At 41.7% G+C, this 21669-nt stretch overlaps 2 protein-coding genes across 3 annotated transcripts; one reads left to right on the forward strand and one right to left on the reverse strand.

Annotated features, from left to right (window-relative positions):
• The first annotated feature begins 873 nt into the window (after window positions 1-873).
• Window positions 874-6129, forward strand: fbxo2 (F-box protein 2). Its single transcript, XM_030421281.1, has 6 exons — window positions 874-1029; window positions 2274-2338; window positions 3242-3368; window positions 3864-3956; window positions 4041-4179; window positions 5581-6129. Exons 2-6 carry the CDS (start codon window positions 2302-2304, stop codon window positions 5713-5715), a joined length of 531 nt encoding a protein of 176 aa, XP_030277141.1. The 5' UTR covers window positions 874-1029; window positions 2274-2301; the 3' UTR covers window positions 5716-6129.
• Window positions 6130-6984: 855 nt separating this feature from the next.
• Window positions 6985-11404, reverse strand: svbp (small vasohibin binding protein). Of its 2 annotated transcripts, XM_030421283.1 has the most exons (4): window positions 11303-11404; window positions 10831-10933; window positions 9466-9600; window positions 6985-9305 (listed from the first exon to the last, which is right to left on the reverse strand). In XM_030421283.1, the coding sequence occupies exons 3-4, from the start codon at window positions 9577-9579 to the stop codon at window positions 9219-9221; spliced, it is 201 nt and encodes a 66-aa protein (XP_030277143.1). In that variant the 5' UTR covers window positions 9580-9600; window positions 10831-10933; window positions 11303-11404; the 3' UTR covers window positions 6985-9218. The 2 variants fall into 2 exon arrangements, with proteins under 2 accessions (XP_030277143.1, XP_030277142.1); XM_030421282.1 differs by lacking the exons at window positions 10831-10933; window positions 11303-11404 and adding an exon at window positions 10203-10343.
• Window positions 11405-21669: the final 10265 nt, after the last annotated feature.

The following is a 21669-nucleotide window of genomic DNA, read 5'->3' on the forward strand; positions in this document are numbered from 1 at the left end:
TTACCTGGGATTTGAATTTATGGTAGTGGTGTTGCACCAAATCACACGAAATACCAATTTCTACACAATCAGCTAGTCAGTGATAAAGCATATCAGCTTAGATGACAAACTCTTCCTTTAATTTTTCTGACGGTAAGATTGGAATGAAGTCGACAGACACCATGGAGCCATCACCTGGATAATAAGTTCATGGATAATACCAGATTTTACTTTTTTTTTGTTCACAAGGTCAAAGGGGTACATACGTATACACATAAAACCAATAAAGGTAAAGAATAACAACATATTAGAAGCAAAAAAAGTTTAACTTCCTGTTGTAATTTAAGTGTTACTGTTGCATCACAGGGAGCAATAGCACAAAAGTTACAATATCCAAATCCAAATTCACTCACTTCATTCACACACACACACACACACACACACACACATGCTTTTTTTAATGGAGTAGTAGTGGCTTAAATAGTTCAGCTCAAATGTCAACAGTCTTTACTGTATACTGTATTTAGTCTTCCTCATCCTGCCATGACAGATGAGCTATACACTGTGAGCATCGCGATCACAGTGAGTGCCGGTGCAAATAATTTATGTGCACCAGTGAGCTGGTGAAATGCACAGATTGGCTCAACTCCAACATGCTTCTTTTGTATTTATGTTCAGCCTTTTCACTTGAGCAAATCAATTATGCACTTTAAATCGGAGCACTGAATGTCTTCTGTTGGTGTTGACGTGTTTCTGGCTCGAGCTGACATTTGTGCTGAGTGTGTGCATGTGTGGTTCTGCTGAGTTCCGCTGGATGGATGCTCCCTCCCATGCTGCAGATTAGGTGTTTTGTGTCTCTCCTCCTCCTCTCCCTCTCTCCCTCCCTCCCTCTCTCCCTCCCTTCCCCTCTCAGTCTCTCAGTGTTTGTGCGGCGTTGCCCTTGCTATAAAAGCCACACTGTCACGAGGGCACTATCCTGCAGAGGAGCTCCAGTGAAAGTCAGAGAGGAAGACAAACAAAACACAAGACTGCCATTGCCTCACCCTGACTGTGAGTAACACATTTGCTGTCTTATGTATTTAGACAGAAAAGAGTGCGTCATTCACAGCAGAGCATGACATTAATGTGCATGTGCTGCATTTTTTGTGCTTAAGACTCTGAGACTGCAGGTTCAGATGACTCAGCTGTTTGAGTTTGGAGCCTCAGTGAGCTGTGAAATGCAGGACAAATATGCAACTAAGTCGTGTGAATGCACAACTATCTTTGGGTATCATAGACCTCCTACAATTCTCCTTTGTAAAATAGTGATTATTGTTCGTGTTGTGGGGGGGGGGGGGGGGGGGTTATTTTGTATCTACTGTATACATGAGGTAATAGTGGTTAGCTAAGTAAAAGAAAAATCTACAGTAATTCCTACAGTATGCAATCTTTATAGCAAATTCAACTTTCAAGATTCAAAGTGTGTAATGTCATATGCACAGTAAGGAAACATGTTTCCCTGTACAATGAAATTCTTCCTTTGCTGTCCACAGAACAAAAATATATACAACAAGAATATACAAAATAAAGCAAATTTACAAGGCAGCATGTGATAAATAAAGAAAAAAGCGACAACGATAATAATAACAAAAACAGTGCAAATCTGAGGCTGTGCATGCTTCAGATTTGCATTCGCAAAATGTAAACAGTCGGGACAGTTAAATGGTAAATGGACTTGCATTTATATGGTGCTTTTCCAGTCTAATGACCACTCAGAGCGCTTTACATTTGTATGAGGTAGAACGTGATTGTAAACTTCTATCTGCTGTTTAGATAGCAAAATTGCATTTTGGTATTTAACTCAGGACAACAGTCCCAAACAGCCCCTAAAGCATTGGTTTCTATGGCAACATGTTATCCCAGCTTGATTTCCTGCTGACTGATGTCTGTTTGATGACAGGTTGATCCTCTGTACAGAGGGGGGACTTTTGCTTCATCTGTTGTGCTGTGAATCAGCAGACAGGGTATTAGTGTTTGGGTTTGGACCAATTTTAACCTGTTCATCACCACTGGATTCAACCCTGTGTCTGTCAATAGTAGTCTTATATTGTACCAAACGTTTCAGTTGGTCTAAATCTGTCCTGTGTCTTAACTGTAAAGTGATCCCTTTATGCATGTGTGTGTGTGTGTGTGTGGTTTAGCTGTTTGAAATGCACCGAAGCCAGAGTGGTAGCGGTGAATGGGAACTGGAAAGTCCGATATAAACTGCGGACTATTATTGATCTATGCTGTTTTTTCCTGTTTCTCTTGTGCAGACCCTGACTTCACTGTATAACTGCAGTCATGACCAGAAACCTGCTGAAGAATCCATATGGTGAAGGTAAGATGTCATTTTCTTCATGGAGGATTGGCCACGATGTAACTGGTGGTTATTGGGGGCAACAGCCAATGGTTTGGAGCAGATATCTGAATAACAGATAACAAAAACTGGGGCCTAGACTTCATCTTTCAAGTGCGGATCATTGTTTATAGTCCAATTAGCAACTAGAGATACAAGAATGTAGTCTTGATCTTCGGTGAGATGAAAATGCTGCAGTGTTACGTAAAAAAACCCTGTGTTTTGGTAGCCATGATTTTGTGATGTGGCAAATGCGTCAAGGTGTGGGACGATGTTTGTAGAGACCTGGTCCAGAGGCATCACTGGGCTGTACAGATAAGGAGAGTTTAGTATCTTCAGTATAATAGTGATACCACATAAAACAAAATGACAGATGGAGTAACCTAAGTAAGCATATATAATGAAAATAAATGGGTCCAAGAATTGATCCCAGAGGCATTCCACGATTTTTAAGAGCATAGATACTTTGTTATCAGTGTATACAACATTTTCAGTGAGATAAATTGGAGGAAAACTAGTTTAGAGCTACACTAGATATAGCCTACTGACCCATTTTTCCCCAAGTCCAAGGGTGAAAAGCACAGCTGTAGTGGGTGTTTTTAGATCAATTAGACACAAAGGGCAACAGTGTGCTCATTTCACATTTAAAGGTATTGTGAAGTAAAGGTGAAATTTATGATTTCTCCAAAGAAAACCACTAAACCTACTCTGTCCAAACATTATCTGCCTACACCAGCACCCATGGAGCGCAGCATTTCTTGGTAGTACCCGCTATCATACAGAGTTATCTGCAAGAAAGTCTCAGCATGAAACTGATGTCAGTCCTTTTGAGACTGATGCATTATGCTGCTATTGACAGCTTGAGACTCTGCATTTCTCCCCCAGAGCAGCTGGAATTCTGGGACCTGACGGAGAATGGAGGCAGTCAGTGGAAGGTGGAGGACATGCCAGGAGACTGTGGCCACGACTTCTGCATAGACGGAGTGTCCAAATACTTTGTAACCTCATTTGAGTGAGTGCTTTCTACTGTTTGTGTAGTCTTTGATTTAATCCATTTCTCCTTTTATGGAAAAGTTCATCAAAAAGGAAAAATTCTGTCATTATCTAATACCCCTGTACCAATGGATGTTCATGTGAGGTATCGTAGTCCACAAAATATTTGTGGGGCTCCACACCAAGTCAGGGTTGCAGCATTCAACTGAAGACGGGGACTAAATAACCAAAAGAAATTCAAAAACAAAGAGAAATGCTTCCATACAGCTCATCCAGTGCAATCCAGGCTTTGGAATTCCCCAAGATCCGTAGATGACCCCCCCTTTTTTAAAAAAAAACAAACTCTTCACTCTAACTGCTCAGCCGCACCTTCTGAAGTGGGTGCACAAGTTCGACCGTGCATCGTAATATAAATACAATTGACTATCTTTGTGTGTTCATTTTTTCTCAGATATTTCATATTTTCATTTGATGTCAAAGTGAATTTTGTGCAATGACAAACTGTGTATCGTAGGCTGTGTCTGAAGAGGCAGGTGATCAACCTAATAGAGGAGGGCTACACCCCTGAACAGCTGGATGCTCAGCCTGTCGTGGCAGTGGAAGACTGGTAAGACAGACGTGGACTGATGTGCATGTAAGCCCCTCCTGCTAGTGACTAGTGCCACTGTTTAACGAGTGACTCTTCCTGCAGGTACTGCGGGAGGACAGATTGCGGTTGCACCTACCAAATGGCTGTGTGTCTGCTGGATGAGAATCATGAGGTCATACAGGAGTTCAAACCTGAACAAGTGACTCTCGATCCTGACACTGATGACTGCTCGTGGAAACAGGTACATGGAGAGGGCAATAAACTGTACACTAAGTGCCATCCCAGTGCACCTCTTGCCCCTACCCTACCATGTAGCCCTACCTCTCCTTTTTAGGGTAAGGTGTCCCAAAGCCTGTTGGGATAGAGGGGTAGGGTGAATTGTAAGGGCTACATGACCGTCCAAACTGAGGTAACTAACTAGCTAGCTAGCCAACCTTACATTGTTATTTGTAATTTGAGCATGACAGACTCATATTTTGATGTATTTCAACACAAAATTCTGGCTGCCAAGTTGCTGCACCTGGTACCTCTCTTATAATATCAGTGCAGACTTTCAGGGTAGGAGCACAGGTAGCTAATGTTCGCCTATAAATCACCTCTAGTAATAAGAAAATGAAGCAGTACTTTTTTTTAGACTTAATTGATAGCATTGTGAAAGTTCTGAGTTGTGAATGAATTTGGAGCGTCAATGCTTTTCTAGCACCATCAGATAAATGGCAAATGGCATATTCAAAATGTCCAGTTGTGTATGTTAACATATACACTGTCGACGACAAATACGTCCCGTTTCATAGATTTCAACAACTCCCCATTGAAACTGTTCTTAGAGACAAGGGGGCAATTGAAAACGAGGGGTAGGGGTCAGAATTGGTAATAGGATTGAGCTGGTTTAGAGTTCCCCATTCATTACTTCCTCTTCTGTTTGATAGGAAAACACATTTTCTATGGATACGTCCATTCTATTAATTTCAATTTTATGACTTCACTTGTGTTCAATAAAACCATTTCATGATGTGACAACAATATGGTTGAGATTCAGTTAGATTTTTGGTAAAGATCATGGTTGGGCTCTAAATAAGTATGAGGTGCGTATTTGGACAGTCTCAATGTGATTAAGATGCCACAACAAAGCAATCATCCAGGAACGTGTTGTGTATGTGATTGGCAAATGCAGCACCTCGCAGCACAAGTGGATACCAGTGAACGTTTTAGCTGGATGAATCAGGATTGTTTTTTCAGAGCCCACAGATGTTCGATTTAAATGAATGAGATGGCCGCGTTTTCTTCACACATGGCTAAAGTTGGTCTGATGCGGCCTTGGTTAAGTTTAGAAACATTTGGGTTAAAATTACGTTTTGGTTAGGGGACCTTTGCATCAGGGTTACAGTAGAAACCAGCCGGTTGAGTCCATGGAGCTTGGGTGGTCATGGTTGGAAAACACTCGAGCTCCTCCCCACGTAGACTTTGGCACCTTTGCTCGTATCATAATTACTATGATTGCTCGAGAGAGCTGTCATTTAAACACAAGTTGTTTTGGGACACTTGCTGAGATGACGGATACCGTTTCTTTGGAGAACAGTCTTGTTCACTCACACCTAACTGTTCACATCACAGTTGTTTTCTCTCTCTGTTCGAACTCCAGGTCAGCCATAAATTTTCTGAGTACGGCTCTGGATTGCGCTATATCTCCTTCGAACACGGGGGACAAGACAGCAAGTTCTGGGACGGTTGGTTCGGAGTCCGCGTCACTGGGAGCTCTGTTACTGTCGATGTGTAAACGAAAGAATTACGGGAGAATGAAACCACGGAGTCAGGAATACTGAAGGAGTGTCGTGGAGTAATAGAAAGGCTCCACAGAGTGGAGTGTCAGTTAAAAGGTTTCAAGAGGACCAGCTTTGCCTTATGCACTTAGCTTTCACCTCTGTATATCATACACAATGCTGTTCATGCTGTGGAAACATGCTGCTGCTATGAAAACTGCAGGTGCAAAGAAAGGCAGATTTACTAATCCCATTAAAATTACTGCTTGCGACCCAGTCATTAATGATGATCTAATAACTACGACCTCTGCACACTGACTTACCCTGGAATTAAACGTCCTGTTATTGGTGGAGAGGGGTGTTGTAAGCAGTCAAGTCTTTTATCTTTCAAACTGGAAATAATAATGTGAAATAAATTCAAAATTACACCATTGCCTGTTTTATTTAAATGTCTATTCAACTGAACGTGATAATCCTTCATCCCAAGAGTGAATTGTGACTGTAGACACAGCATTCAGTGTGTGAGTGTGTGTGTGTGTGTGTGTGGTTGTGCTTTGTCCTCTACTACAAGAAACTGTAGGTGCTGAAGATGTCAGGTGGAGGATACGCAGACTGTAATTCTCAACAAGACAAATGGTCACGATGGCTTTGTTTTAACAGTTCGGAAAGTGACAACTGGCAAGAACTGTACTTGTTCCCAGATTAATATTTTACATAAAAAAACAAATACGATAAATGTATAACATTTTTTAGATTAAGTCAGTGGTTACCCACCTTTTTTTGGCTTTTGAGGGTTTCTAGTTGGGGCCTTATATCATTACAAGTGGTAAATAGTTTCATTTCCCCAATAAACAGTGGTGGAAAAGCACTCAGATTATGTGCAAGTAAAAGCAACATTAATGTCTAAATACTGTATTTAATGTAAAAATCCTGCAATCAAAATAGTATATTAGTATTATCAGTACAACACACTACTCAAAAATGGTCCCTGTGACTCCTATTATTATTTTTATTTTAAGGTGTTAATAGATTGATACTGATCCATCAGTGTGCTGGTCGCGGAGCTTGAAAGAACATCTATATAGAATTAGTTTGGTTCAGTCGTTTCAGCTAGAAGCTAAGGCCTCTCTTAGGGGGGCACAAAATAAATCTTAAGGTTTGTATAATATTAATGAGAATGAAGATGAGGATGAGAATGAGAATAATACAGCAACAACATTACCTAAAATGAAACCATTAAATGTGGACAACAAGCAGACGATCTCAAATAAAAACAAACATTTAAGAAAAAAAAAACTAACTTTTATTTTCATTAAATTAAAATTGCATAAGTGAAAGTGGACTGCACTAAACAATAGAAATGTTTTACAGTCATCAGCAGACAGAAACAAAAGTTGACAATAAACAATGTGACAATAAGATGCAATATTGTTCATGTTGAGGCCAGTTAGCATGGCATACAGTGTCACTGACGAGAGTGCTCAAAGTGAGCACCATTAACACTGGTTTATTAAGAGAACTGCCTGTTTTGAAGCTACATTAAGCTAAGGCTATGGATCACTTTAAAACAACCTCTTGTTCTGCCCGTCCTACTCAGCATCAATGTCTGTGGCTGAGAGCTGAGAACTGTGGTCATTCAACAGTAGCTGACACTTTGTCAGTTTAATCTTATATTTGTCTTTATCGTGGCCAGTCTTGAAGGAGTCAACGATGATGTGATCCAACCATGGAACTGTTAGCAATGCAATCCCAAATGGCAGCCTCAGCGACAAAGGTAAAAAAAAAAACACGGTTCATTCAGTTTTAATGCTGAACGATATACGATAACGAACGATATGCTGAAGTGATACACAACTTGGTGAGATAATAAGAGAGGAAAATAACTAAGAAAATGTAAACTATGAAGATGTAAGTATGGGAACAAATCCACCTGGTCCAAATAAGACAGTAAGAGCGATATTTCAATCAATATCAGATCTCAGATCAATACATTGTGTCTCATTTAACTGATACAGGGGCTTTCAGTGGACACTGGGTCTGAACCACACCAATAAGGTACATTCATAATTTGCCTCGACAAAAATATTTTATGATTAGGCTTTTTGGATCAAACATTAATTCATTATTTTACTGAAGCATTGCACAATATGTGCATTAACTGCAGCACTTCTGAAGGAAGCGTCCTGCGATTGAATAAATAACACATTAACTTCTTGTATTTTTCTCCTCGCACCCATGAGATTGAAATTGTAAAAACAGTGAGGTGTTGCAGTGCTTTGGCTCCGGTCTTAAAGGGCTGCTGTAACTGCTCAATGAGTCTAAGGCCCCAAAACTACAAATAATGTTTTGGCACAATCCAAAAGTAAGCGCCAAAGCTTCAGAGGGCTTCATCCGCCTGTCAGTAACAAATACACATGGGTAGATAGTGTTCAGCTTGATTGTTTAAACTTCATTGCATACTAAAAGTTTCTTTGTAATGGGGTCCGTAATGATCAAAAGTCACTAAATGCAGCTTTATTTACATCTACACACATCCCAGTGGTTATACAGCTGTGCCTTAAGTAACAGGTCTCTGACCAGCTGACAACACTGATAACATCTGCCCTTCCTTAGCACAGGAAGGATTTAAATACAGCTTATGATCTGTGTTCGACCAAATCAATTTAAATTACCTCTCAAAAAAAGTCAATTTTGAATTTTGACAGTACTGTCAATTAAGAGCATATAGGCTCAAATTAATCTTACAGTAATGTTACAAAGGTTGATATTTAAGCACAGGACCTCAACAGTACAGTCTTCAGAGTCAGCCGAACAAGGATTGTCTCACTGAATGTAGGTCTCGAGGCCTTTACACATTTCAGGCCAATCGTTTGCAGGACAATGTCCTTTTTTCCGAGCTAATGTTTTTGTGAGTATTTGCACACGGAAGGCGAATATTACACTGTGAAAAGCAAAAAAAATAAAAAATAAAAAATCTGAACGAGATTGATTTTTCTGAACTTTTGCACCGCAAATGAAGGCATCAATCAATCAGTCACTGTATTACATGACGAAGGACAACAAAATTATACAGACAAGGTGACAAAGGTGACTGGGGATGGGTGACATTGATTGCTCCCTGCACTGACAGACTGCTGCGTGTGTTGGATTTACCGACTGGGAACTGAAGCTGTAATATATCTGTACAACTCCAAAGATCCCGGGGGCCGCCCCGGAGCTCTGCAATAATGCACTGTTCTTCTACCAGTCCCTGCCCTGCTCAGTCTGCGGCAATGTAGTAATACACCTGTGTCCCAAAATCGCATATTAGAGCCTGCTATCGTCATGCTATCAACAGTTTTGAAGTGACATATTAGCAGGCAAGTATTTTGCATATTCTTCTCGTTCATTCAACGCGTTCGTGGTGTGTGTAAAAGCCTTAAGTGTGAGTGTTTGGTTGTGTGTCCTTAATAGCGTGCGCACATGGTGTTTCCGGAGGGGACGGGTCCTGGTCCAGGTGAAAGGGGAAGGCAGAAAGACATCATTCTCCTTGTGACTGCATCTGTTTACAAAAGGTCTCAAACTGCTGCTGCTCCAACTCAGTCATTACCTTGTTCAACGCATAAATCTGTAAATACAGAAGGACAGGAGACACAATTAATAAAACAAGACTGAGGATTAATGTTACATATAATACATTTGGCATACGACTAGTTAAGTTTCTTGGAGAATAGGATAGAGTGCAGTAAGATTTCAAAGTTTAAAACAGTGATGCTGGTGTTGGTCACCTCTGCTCTCTGTCGCTGTTTGAGCTCTTGCTGTGCAGACTTCTGTCTGGCTCTGTCTCCTCTGGTCGGGGTCGAGTTCAGCTTCGACTTGTCTTTACGGCAGGCAGGCTCCATGGTGACAGGCTTCCGGTCAACCTGGGAGGGTTAAGATACGCCAGTTATACACCTTAGACATTCTGACACTTTACTTCTGTCAACAAGCCAATAACAACAAGTTTTTTTTTGCTTATGCAATCCAGCATAAATAAGAGTTATCGATCAATCCCTTCAGTTTACTTCAGTGATGAGTGGAGTTGTGTTTGTGTTGTATAGGAGAGCAGATACTGACAGCTCCTTTAAGGTCTTAAGTCGTGTTTTGTTGTTTGCCTCAAGCAGCCAACAAAAGTATTTTTCGGATAACTTCAGGCTACTTTTTCGACATTTAAGCTAACGTTTCATTCTTACAGAACGGTTACGTTACGTTACGTTATTAGCACACAATTTGTGCTAGCAATGTCGTATGAGAACAGCATATTTTAAGTTAGCAACGCTGCCCGGCTAAAAAACCCAGTTCTAGTTAACCCTGTAAGTCAGTTGTATACGTCTAGATTTAATCCTTAGTAAATTGAAGGTTAGCTTGTCAGGAGACTCACATTTACCCGGTTGGCTAATGTTAGCTTGCCAACTGTCGTTGACTTTAATACTGTAACAATCCAACCAACAATAAAACATGGTATTGCAGACAACATCGCACTTACCAGTAAAGTATACAAAGAAATGAAAGAAAACGGTGAAGTTATTTGTTCAACGTAAGTTAGCCAGCAAGTCTGCTGTAGCTAGGAACTAGCCGATCAAAACAGCTGTTCCAAGGTGTCACCAATAAACAAATCCGAGTGTCGCAGCAAAGCGTCTATGGTTTGGGTTCCGCTTTGACTTCTTCTGTCTTTGTGTTTATCTGAGAACTTGAGTGCGCATTGTCGCCACCCAGTGTTGTGGAGTGAGGACAAGAAGTTCAAAACAATAAATGAACGATAAAAATATATTTTAAAGGTAATTAAAATAACAGGACTAATGAGACCCTTTAAATATATTTCTCTTCAGTTCAGTTTCATAACTCACCAGTTATTAATGTGTCATCTAATCAAGTTATCTTATTTTAAGTTCTTTACTTCTCAAACAATTATATATAATTGTAAAAAAAAAAAACGTCCCCGCTTGTCCACAATACATACATTGTAAAACAAAAAACCCATCATGTTTCAAAACTGCCACCATCATCCCAGTGCCAAAGAAACCTCAAATGACATCACTCAATGACTAACGGCCCATCGCACTCACTCCTGTTATCATGAAGTGCATTGAAAGGCTGGTAAAGAAGCACATCACCTCCAGACTCCCTGCCACGTCTGACCTCTTCCAGTTTGCCTACTGGCCGAACTGCTCCGCTGAGGACGCCATCTCCACCACTCTTCACCTGAGCATGTCACACCTGGAGAAGAAAAACACTCATGTTTGGATGCTGTTCCTGGACTTCAGGTTAGCGTTTAATACCATCATTCCACAGCATCTGTTAGACAACCTGGGACCCCTGGGCCTCAGCACCCCCCTGTGCAACTGGCTGCTAGACTTCCTCACTGAAAGACCACAGTCAGTGCGGGTCGGTCAGAAAACCTCCAGTGTATTACCCTCAGCATAGGCTCCCCTCAAGGCTGTGTCCCGAGCCCCCTGCTGTTCACTCTGATGACTCACGACTGCATACCAAGGGCCACCACCAACCACTCTGTGAAGTCTGCAGACGACACAACAGTGATGGGCCTCATCAGGGATGACCACGACCTGGCTTACAAGACAACCTCACCTGGTCTGTGAACACTGCGGCACTGGTCAAGAAGGCACAGCAACGTCTGCACTTCCTGCGAAGGATGAGGACACCCTGCTGAAAAAACCAGCATAGACCAGCACGATTTCCATGCTGGTCTATGCTGGCATATGCTGGATAGTGCTGGTTTGGTGCTGGTTTAGCTGGTGGACCAGCATGAAGAAGCTGGTCCACCAGCAAGGTCCCATTAATTATGATGGCCTACCAGCATAGTCTTGCTGGTGATGTTGCTGAGGAAGCAGGTCACCAGCATCCCATGCTGATGCTGGTATGCTGGTCACTGGCATACCAGCATCAACATACCAGCACCAGCATGGGATACTGGTCACCAGCATACCAGCACCAAAACACAACATATGCTGGTCTATGCTGGTCACCAGCTATGCTGGTCTATGCTGGTTTTTCCAGCAGGGCAGCCCTCCTGTCCCCGCCCATCCTCACTACATTCTACAGGAGCACCATAGAGAGCATCCTGACCAGCTGCATCTCCATGTGGTGTGGAAGCTTTAAAGCCTCTGACTGGAGGAATGTGAGGAGAGTGGTGAGGACAGCGGAGAAGATCATTGCGACTTCTCTCCCCTCCATTCAGGACATTGCTCCCAAGTGCTGCGTGTCCCGAGCTCAGTATATTATCAGAGACTCCTCCCACTCTCACCATGGACTGTTTTTTCCGTGCTGGCCTCTGGAAAGAGGTTCTGCAGCATTCGGTGCAGGACCACAAGGCTCCGTAACAGCTTTTTCCCCCATGTCATCAGACTGCTTAACTCTAAGTGACAATTGTTGTTTATTCTGGATACCTTGCTTCCTCAAAATATTTGCACTACCCAACTCAACAATGTCACTTTCAGTGATTTGCGCTTTCAGTATGTTCCTGTTTTTGATACTTATTATTCTTATTGGGGTATTTTTTTGTATATACTTTCATATTTTAATTCAATGCTGAGCCTCTGAAACAAAATTGTGTTCTGTGTTCACCTGTTGCGCACTGAATGACAATAAAGTCTGTCTAAGTTTATAACTTTTCATTTTCAAGGTCTGAGGATGATACTGAGTGAATGTGAAGTCTGTGGTGTTAGATCTGTAGGAGGAGTTTGTTAAAGTATGCGGCATGGAAAATATTTCAAAATGGCGGCCGAAATCAATATGGCAGACTTCCTGTTGGACCGAGGGGTTCGGTCTCAGATGTTTTTTTTGCGTCTTGTCATGATACATATGCATATTAAATTTAGTAAATTTATGTGCATGTATGATGCAGGGATTTACATGTTCAGGCCTCCAAAACTGTGATCAATGTTGAGAAAAAGAAGAATAATCCTAGCAGATTCAATAGGTCCTCGCACTGGTGAGTGCTCGGGCCCTAAAAATGTCTCCATTGTGTGACTGCTAAAGGATTATCTTAATCTATTTCAAGTGAAATCAGAATAAAAACAATTAAGTTCATTGGTACTGTTTGTTGATTCGCTCTTCTACAGACACATTTACAGTCTAGTTAAAAAAAGCATAGAACATGCGTGGTGACTCGCCATCCGGATGTGAACAATATATTAGAGAGTGATTTAGATTAAATGGTGGATCAAGTAGACGAATCAGGTACGCAATGTTTCCTGCTGTGTCCCTCGTATTTCAGGCTTTCCTCCCGTCTGATCCCAGACCAGTTTATTGACGTTTTCAAGAACTTTTTACAAACTTCAGCAATCTGAGTACATCATTGGCACTGGCGACGTAAACAATGGAGGGAAAACCATCCTCATCAACAGACTGATCCAGATCCTGCCCCACTGCTGTGTGGCACATCAGGATGACTTCTTCAAGCTCCAAGATCAAGTTGAAGTTGGAGAAGTCTGTCTGTGTCTGATACACAATCTATCAACCAGTCAAAGAGCTTAACAACACATGCCACATGCAGAGGCTGCAATGCCCCCCTACCCATCATTCCAGCGATCCAAACCCATGATGTGCCCCGCGATATTTCTCTGCCATTCACAAACCACTCACACACCAATGGAACGGCCATTAGGAGCAAACTACTGGTTGATAAACTCATCGTTCTCCCAGTTTATGAGCTGCATATAGCGGGGCATGAATCATGGCTTCCTGGACGCAGACCGCGCACACACAGTCCCATATAGGTGTTTGATTAACAGCTCTAAATAGATAAACATGTCAGTCTTGGTAACATAGAACATGTCCAGTACAAGCTGTGTGATTGAATTCCACACCTGTCCCTGAATATTTGAGACATTCTGTCCAACAAATTATCGCTTTACATGATGAAATCTTCAAGTGAAAGTCTGTTTTCACCAAATCCGTGTTTTTCCAACAGACCTAATAATACAGTGTGAACCGTCCACTTTATATTCAATTACACTGATGCACTGATTGGAAGAGTTTTAAAAAAGAATCAATGAATGAGTCATAAATAAAACAAAACGTAAAAGTTGTCTCGAGTGAATCAGTAGTTTAGTTTCTTCAACAAGATCCACTTTGCAGTAGAAAAAATCTGTCAGTTCTCCAACAGAGTTGTCTTTCCAGAGTTTAGATTTGCAACGAGTCAACTCCAAATCCAAGTGAAAAGCTGGAAATCAGAATGATGTGTGGGTCTCATGTACCTGACAGTGACTGATGTGTGTGTGAGTGTGAGTAGGGCACAAAAAGTGAAACATCATATTTCATTTTCCTCTAATATTTGTTGTATATACTTGATTTTATTCATGCTTTTAGTGATTTAATTTTTTTTGAGATTTGTTTGCAACTTTTTGTTTTCTTTTCATTCTAGTAGATCTACGCCAGTTTGTAGCAACATTTCTTGTCTTGTCAGTTATAATTGCACTGAAGACGGCGAGCATTCACTTTAAGTTATTAAAAACTGTCTCATTTCATATGTTATTGTTTTGTAATCATATTTACTGTATGCTCTCTACATGTAGTAGAGTTGAGCTGCTCACAAAATTAAACAATAATATAATATTTGAGCATTATCTACATTAAATTAATATTAGAGAATAATCTATATTTCTCCCAAAAATCCATAGAAAGAATTAAAATACATTTTAAATTCTAACAAGAGACTGGTCTAGGTGGAATAAATTAAACACCAGGTTTGAGCAGAGTATATGAAGCTCATTGGGCCAAATCACAATTCTCTTTAAAAGTTGTGTTTGGAAGGAGGCCCAGCTGAAAATAGCTGTTTTGAGTGCATGTGATAAAAAAGGACCAATGTATTGACAGAACGGTGCCTTATAACTAATCCATCAATATTATCTAATGAAAATATAAATGAAGAAATAGGATTGGTTCCGTGCACACAGTGGGAATAGATCCAGACAATAATAAACTTTGATTAATGTATTTATGACAAGTAAATAAACAAACAAATAAATAAACAAATAGATAAATACATACATACATACATACATACATACATACATACATACATACATACATACATACATACATACATACATACATACATACATACATACATACATACATACATACATACATACATACATACATACATACATACATACATACATACATACATACATACATACTTACATACATACATACATGACATCAAATATAATTGGTTAAACTACCAAACATACACACCTGTGTGTTCAAACTTTGGTGCAGATTTGTGGAAATTGATGACTTTAGATCACTCAAACTTCCAGATAACAGACGATTACACTATTAGTACAAAAGATTACACCGTAACTCCAGGGTGTTTAGAATGCGTATGCAGTGACGAGATGATGCTGACCTTCCTCAAAATACTCAAACTACTGAACCTTGGTTTAGATTAAAAACATACTATGAACACAGTGCACAGTGACCTCTGTGGACTGAGAAACTAAGATATTGTTTTTGAGAAGAAATGTCACAGCAGCAGAGTTAACATGCGGCTGAAATTGTGGTAACCACTTTGTGTTCAAAAGTGGTTGGGACATATGACATATCCATATATCTAGTTTTAGGATACATAATTGGGGGATCGAACAACATCACAGGAGAGATTTAGAGCAGCAGAAACAAGATGTTAAGTCAAACTGCATTCTTGAAACTCGGGAGACCAAGAGTGAAGTTCAACCGATCATTACTCACTCAGAGATGGCAAAAATCTCAGAGGTGGACGACTCAAGACTTCATCAATTCAAACCACAAAACATGTACTTATTAGCCATATTATGAATACAAGGTGTAAAATGGATACAGTGTGTTTTGTGAGTTGTGCGAGCCAAACCTTTGTGAGACATGTAGCCAGGTTTGACATTCCATGGAAATAATAAGCAATGCACTCAATATTTCTTTTCTTTTTTTGTTTTGTTTCATAATGCAACACCAACTCAATCTTGACAGGCGAAATGTTCTTTGTTTATGTTGGAGGGCGACTCTCAGAGGTTTACCAACAAAAGCAGCTGCAGGAAAGAGTGAAGTTTCCCCATCAGTTCTGCTCCCCAGCTAGGTCCGACCACACGGGGTCGCTCTTGTCTAATAGTCCAGTTAAACTCATGGGAGTGTGCATCAAACGCAGATATTTGAGGCGTGTGACATCACTCAACATTGACCTGGTGTGTGTGTCTGACTGAGACGGTGCATACAGACGTTTGATGGGAGATTCCCAATGAACTGTGAACCTGTTCAGCCTGATGTCCCTGCACCTGTTTGTTGGGCAGGACATGACTTTAGATAATCAAAATGTTTCCTAAATGTTTTCCCGTTTTTAATTTTCTTTTTTTTTATTTCGAACCGTTAACTGATAAACACTACTCAGACCATACACACACACACACACTCTCTCACACACACACACACTATACAGACTCTCCTAAGGGCACCTCTTCAGTGCATAAATCAGCTGTGTGAGGAGTGGGCCTGACAGCAGCTGAGGGGTGGTCCGGAGCACATTTATCACCTCAGAAACAAAAACAATCATCATGAAGGGACGGAATCATCAAACACTCCTCACAAACGAAACGAGGCAAATCGTCCCCTCAGACCAAACTACCTGACAACACTGGTAGTCTCTGGTGTTGTTGTGAACTTGAGTCTGAATGTGTGCATGTGTGCCCTCTGGCAGTGCTACGCCACAGAGATTTATCGCGCGGCATACCAACGGTTTACCTGGATTTATCCTTCCAACTACAGGAGAGCGCTCTCCCTCGAAATAATATCCTGCCAAGAACAACTTCTGCTGAATGCTGCAGACAACAGCCAGACCTGCTGCTCCATATGCACTGCGGCATAAAGGAAAAAAAAAACATGCTTATATAAAGCGGGGCAGTCAGCAGCTGGGGCTAAATGTGGCCCCTCATTGGTTTTCGGTTGAAAACTCTGCATCTAAATGTTTAATTTTCCAGGAATTTAAGTAATAATCAGGCATCTTTTCGTCTGCTTTGCTGCTCCCTGTCAGGAGTTAATACCGCAAGCTAGTTATTTAGCCTTCAACAAGTTCATAGAATCACATTTACATTTGCTGTCGTAAACCAAGAGAGTTCAAAACAGGGGCAAATAAAAAAAATCCTCCATTTAGAAAAAAGAAAAAAAATCTCGGCCGTCAGGAAGTCATCATGGCTGTCAGAAAAGTATGCCACTCAGAGAAAATCCAGGGCGAAAGACGTCACAGCGCTGACCACGCTGTTTGATTGACAGGTCGATTTCTGGGAAGAGCAAAGCACAAACACCCGCAGCGGTGACTGAACCGAACTTTAGCGAGAAATCACGGCAAAAAAGGTGGTGCAGGTGCAACGAGTGGCCAGATGGCGCCTCAATTAACCTGCAGAGAAGATGATAATGTGGTGCAGATGCTGCTGAGTTAGCTTGGGAGGAGTTTCAACACGGGCAAGTCACGCCGCTTCTTACACTTACACCGACTGGACACCAATATCTTTCTGTGCAGTAAGTGTCAGCCTGGCTCATTTTCAAGTCCTGATTCTAAATTTTGCTTTGTCTGAGACTGGATGGATTTACCAGAATGGTTTAAGAATGCCTGTCAGAATGTGGTGTTTTGGACTGCTTAACTTAGACAGAACCTCAGGAAGTTTAGTCTTTTTTTAAATGAACAAAGATGTACTTGGATGTTCCAGACTTTCATATGAATGTTTGGTTACATCTGATATTTTATGAGCAAGTCTAAACTGTTGATTGGAATATTGTCTTAGGAGTTGTACCATGTGGATAAAGAACTCTTTCCTCTGCATCATCGAGAGAAACTGGCCACCTCTTGGCCCCTCGCTGAAATCTCCTCTGTTTCCGAGGATTTCCATCGAACGCTGAGCACAGGGACAGAGTGACGGACAGAAGACGGAACGAGATGAAAAGGTTGAGAAGTAAGGGAAGGGTAGATGGAGAGATGGTTAAAGTTTTATAGAGTGGCAGAGAGGTCTGGGGAGGGGAGGGATGAGGTGCGGAGAGACGGGCCGAGGAGACGGCAGCGGCGCAAGTGTGTGTTAGGAGCCTTGTTCTTCTAAATTAAACTCTCTCTCCAGGGGGAAGCGCAGCTCTGACTGCTCTTTCACACCAGCGGCCCTGAACACACAAACTCACCACAACCTCCTAACCCTGCTCGCCAGTCCACTGCCAAAACACACACACACACACACGAGCACACACGCACACACACACCTACACACACACACACACACACACGTAAGCACAGTGTGTACAACTCCCCGTAGACATGTACACACGCATACACACCAAGTCTTTCAGGACTAAAAATAAACGGCCATGGTGACTGTGCCTAAAATAACTGGCCGCGCAAACACATGCACAAACATACGCTCACTGTACACGCACACACAAAAGTCGTCACGAATGTACACACACCCTGACACGAACATGCGAACGCACTCTGTTGCTCTCTTCACACCTGAACCCCAACAGACCTGTAGCCGCCAAAGCAAACAGCGAGCGGCGACCGGCAAATAAAAGAGATATGGACAGGATGTGACCTGACAAGCAGGGGTCAGTGTGAGTGATACAGCACTCGCGCACGCACAGACACACAAACATCATCACAGACACACACACACTCTGAACCCTGTCGGCTTGTGTTTGAGGTTACTCTTTTGAAGCCAGGAATGGTTTTCAGATTTTATGCCTTCTTAACACCACTCTGCCTTCACATTTATACAGTTACAGGTCGCTGCTTGGTACAGCGGAAGTTACAGAGAGTTGAGTGCCTTGCTCACTGGCACCTCGCCAGGATCTGCTGAGATGTGTGCTGAGGAGATGAGAGAAAACACTGTTCTTCTTCATGATTTCATTGGGCAACTGGGCAAAGACAGTAAAAGTAAGAGGAAGTTAAAAATGTGGCTGCTATGATGCATCCTAACATTTATTTGATGGACAGTGACATGCGGAGGTATCCACGTTTGATCGTAGATTGTACCTTTAACAAACTGTACGGTTGAGTGTCAGACTTGTTTTTAGAGGAGGACGTTTTTCCCTGAGACACAGCAGGGATGACTTTATTTCAGCGGTGTTAAAATGCGGCGCGCAAAGCATGATGAAGCCTTCGTCGAGTCAAGTCTCAAGTCCTTGAGGTCACGTCCAAGTAGAATACTTGAGTTCATTATACCCTGTCACAGAAACACTCATTCATGCCTTCGTTACATCCAGACTGGATTACTGCAATAGCCTTCTCCTCGGATTGCCCAACCGAAGACTAAAAAAACGTCAAGATGTCCAAAACTCAGCTGCCAGAGTCCTAACTCACACACGGTCCTGGGAACACATCACCTCCAGTCTTCAGCACCTGCATTGGCTCCCAGTCCAATACCGAATCTCTTTTAAAACGCTTCTTCTGGTTTTTAAATGTCTTCATGGCCTGGCACCTCCCTGTCTATCCCGTCTTCTCCATCCCTATTGGCCACCCCGTTCACTACGTTCCCCTGATTCCCGTCTCCTCTCCATTCCCCCCTCTAGACTACGCTCTATGTGTGAGTCAAGATGTCAAGATGTCCAAAACTCAGCTGCCAGAGTCCTAACTCACACACGGTCCTGGGAACACATCACCTCCACCCTTCAGCACCTGCATTGGCTCCCAGTCCAATACTGAATCTCTTTTAAAACGCTTCTTCTGGTTTTTAAATGTCTTCATGGCCTGGCACCTCCCTGTCTATCCCGTCTTCTCCATCCCTATTGGCCACCCCGTTCACTACGTTCCCCTGATTCCCGTCTCCTCTCCATTCCCCCCTCTAGACTACGCTCTATGTGTGAGTCTGGCCCCACACTGGAATGCTCTCCCCCTCAGTTTGCGCCAGTGCCCATCTATTAGTACTTTTAAATCACAACTGAAGACTCGGCCAAGCCCAAGTAAACTCCTTAAGGCCAAGTCCAAACAAGCCTTAAGTTTATCCCAAGTCAAGTCTCAAATCCATTGTTTGAGTCCACGACTTGACTTCAAGTCTAAGTCAAGTCTCAAATCTATCAGACCAAAGCCCAAGTCAAATCTCAAGGACCAAAGGCCAAGTCCAAGTCCAAGTCTCAAGTACAGAAGTTCAAGTCACTCTACAAATAAACTCTAAAATCTGTTGAAGTAAATCTCAAATCAGGTCTCAAGTACTTGAGGCCAAGCCCAAGACAAGTCACGAGTCTGTCAAAGCAGGTCTCAAGTAAGTACCAACATCTTGAGGTCGAGTCCAAGTAAAATCCAAAAGTCCAAATCAAATCTCAAGTCTGTCAGAGTCTCAAGTCCTGGAAGTCAAGTTACAAATCGAGCAGAGCAAGTCTAAAATCCAGTCTCTAGTGTTGGGGCCAAGTCTTTGTCGAAACCTTGAATTCAAGTCCAAGCCAAATCCTCAATTTTGCAAGTTAAGTCAAGTCCATGTCCATGTTCCAACTGACCATTTTTTGAACAGTGGGATTATGACATTGCGTATTATCTTGGTTTGAAAACCCAGAACTTTGTGACCCAATACCTCAAAGATATTTAGATTCCCATTAGCAGTTACACAAAAAGGATGCAGCTACAGCCATGAACAACTTTCATTTTGTTTTTATTTAGGCTTTGCTGTACAATCAGCTACACCCTTCTCTGCTCATCTCTTCAATGATGTGTAAAAAAGAGAGAACTAATGACTGATGTTGAATTCTGGCTCTAGATAAGATGCTGATAATGTGGTTGTTGTTGATATTTTAGTACTTTATATGAAGTAGAAGTGGGCCTCTGTGCTGTGGTACTGTGAGTGATCCATCTTCATCTTAGAGACAATAACAACTCCTGGCATACACTGAAGAGAAGTCCTCAGGTCTTCTGAATCCCCAATCATTTGTATTCAGCGACAGTCTGTGGCCCGCCCCCCTCTCAGCATCAGGATCCTCCTGGAGTCTGAGGGACTTTAGACCTTAATCTCCTGTCTCCTCTGTCAGTCTCTTGCATAGCAAACAGATGCACTCTGTGATATATTCGGTGATGTGTATAAACTACTCTCTCCTTCAGACAAATGTAAAATGGCACTGAGTGATGTATGCTTTGTCGCCTCGCAAAGCAGGTGCAGACCTCTTGTCGTACTCTCACTGTTTTCTTAAAGTTGATTTGACAAATTTGAGTTCCAAAGTCCATTATGCACCCTACTCACTGTCACTTCTTTTACATAATATACAATAGGTGCAGAGAGAAGTTATAGTTACCTCCAGGAGGACAGCTGGCGGTTGATTTGCATGACAGAGATATGTGAAATCAGCAAACTTGTATATTTCTGTTGTTAATTTCAGCCATATCTGTGACGTTGAAAGATAAATAGTTAAACAAAGCGGTCTGTGTTGTGTTCTGTGTTGCTTTGCCAGGATCTTTGATATGTCACCGCCAGTCAGTGAGATATCAAAGAGCTATCAAAGTGCTGTATTTTAGTTAGATTCAAGCTGTCAGCTTCATACGGAAGAGGATTAGGGCCACATGTGAATTTTTTTTTGTAGTCAGAATTCTGAGATTAAAGTCAGAACTACAAAAAAAAATTCTTCCGTAGGGGGCTTCATTAGTCTGTGTCCCAACAGGTAAATTAGTTCATCAACCTAACCTTAGTGACATGTTGTTTTTAATGACAAATGAAAGCATCAAACAGGAATTTTAGATGAATTAGATGTATATACGCTGGAATAACATCATGAAAATTAAGTTCTATTTAGTGCATGACGCAGGGTTTTTTCAACTACATGGTTATTGAAAACAAACATTCTGAATTTAATTTGACAGTGTACCTCCCACCGACACCTGCTGCAGACCCAAGATCTACATCCTGAAATCCTCATATCACGGCAGAAAAATCATATAATTAATCATCTCCTTTTGTATATTTTGAATAAATCCCACCACTTTTAGTTCCTGGAAACACTGTAAG

This window comes from Sparus aurata, chromosome 6 (genome assembly GCF_900880675.1).
Source record: "Sparus aurata chromosome 6, fSpaAur1.1, whole genome shotgun sequence".
In the NCBI taxonomy this organism is placed as follows: Eukaryota; Metazoa; Chordata; class Actinopteri; order Spariformes; family Sparidae; genus Sparus; species Sparus aurata.

Excerpts from the sequence above, each read along its gene's own strand:
- svbp (XM_030421283.1), bottom strand. The coding sequence starts at position 9,579 with ATGGAGCCTGCCTGCCGTAAAGACAAGTCGAAGCTGAACTCGACCCCG. Across the intron at positions 9,306-9,465 it reads AACAGCGACAGAGAGCAGAG|ATTTATGCGTTGAACAAGGT; the intron begins GTGACCAACACC and ends CTGTATTTACAG.
- fbxo2 (XM_030421281.1), top strand. The coding sequence starts at position 2,302 with ATGACCAGAAACCTGCTGAAGAATCCATATGGTGAAG. Across the intron at positions 2,339-3,241 it reads GAAGAATCCATATGGTGAAG|AGCAGCTGGAATTCTGGGAC; the intron begins GTAAGATGTCAT and ends TTTCTCCCCCAG. Across the intron at positions 3,957-4,040 it reads GTCGTGGCAGTGGAAGACTG|GTACTGCGGGAGGACAGATT; the intron begins GTAAGACAGACG and ends CTCTTCCTGCAG.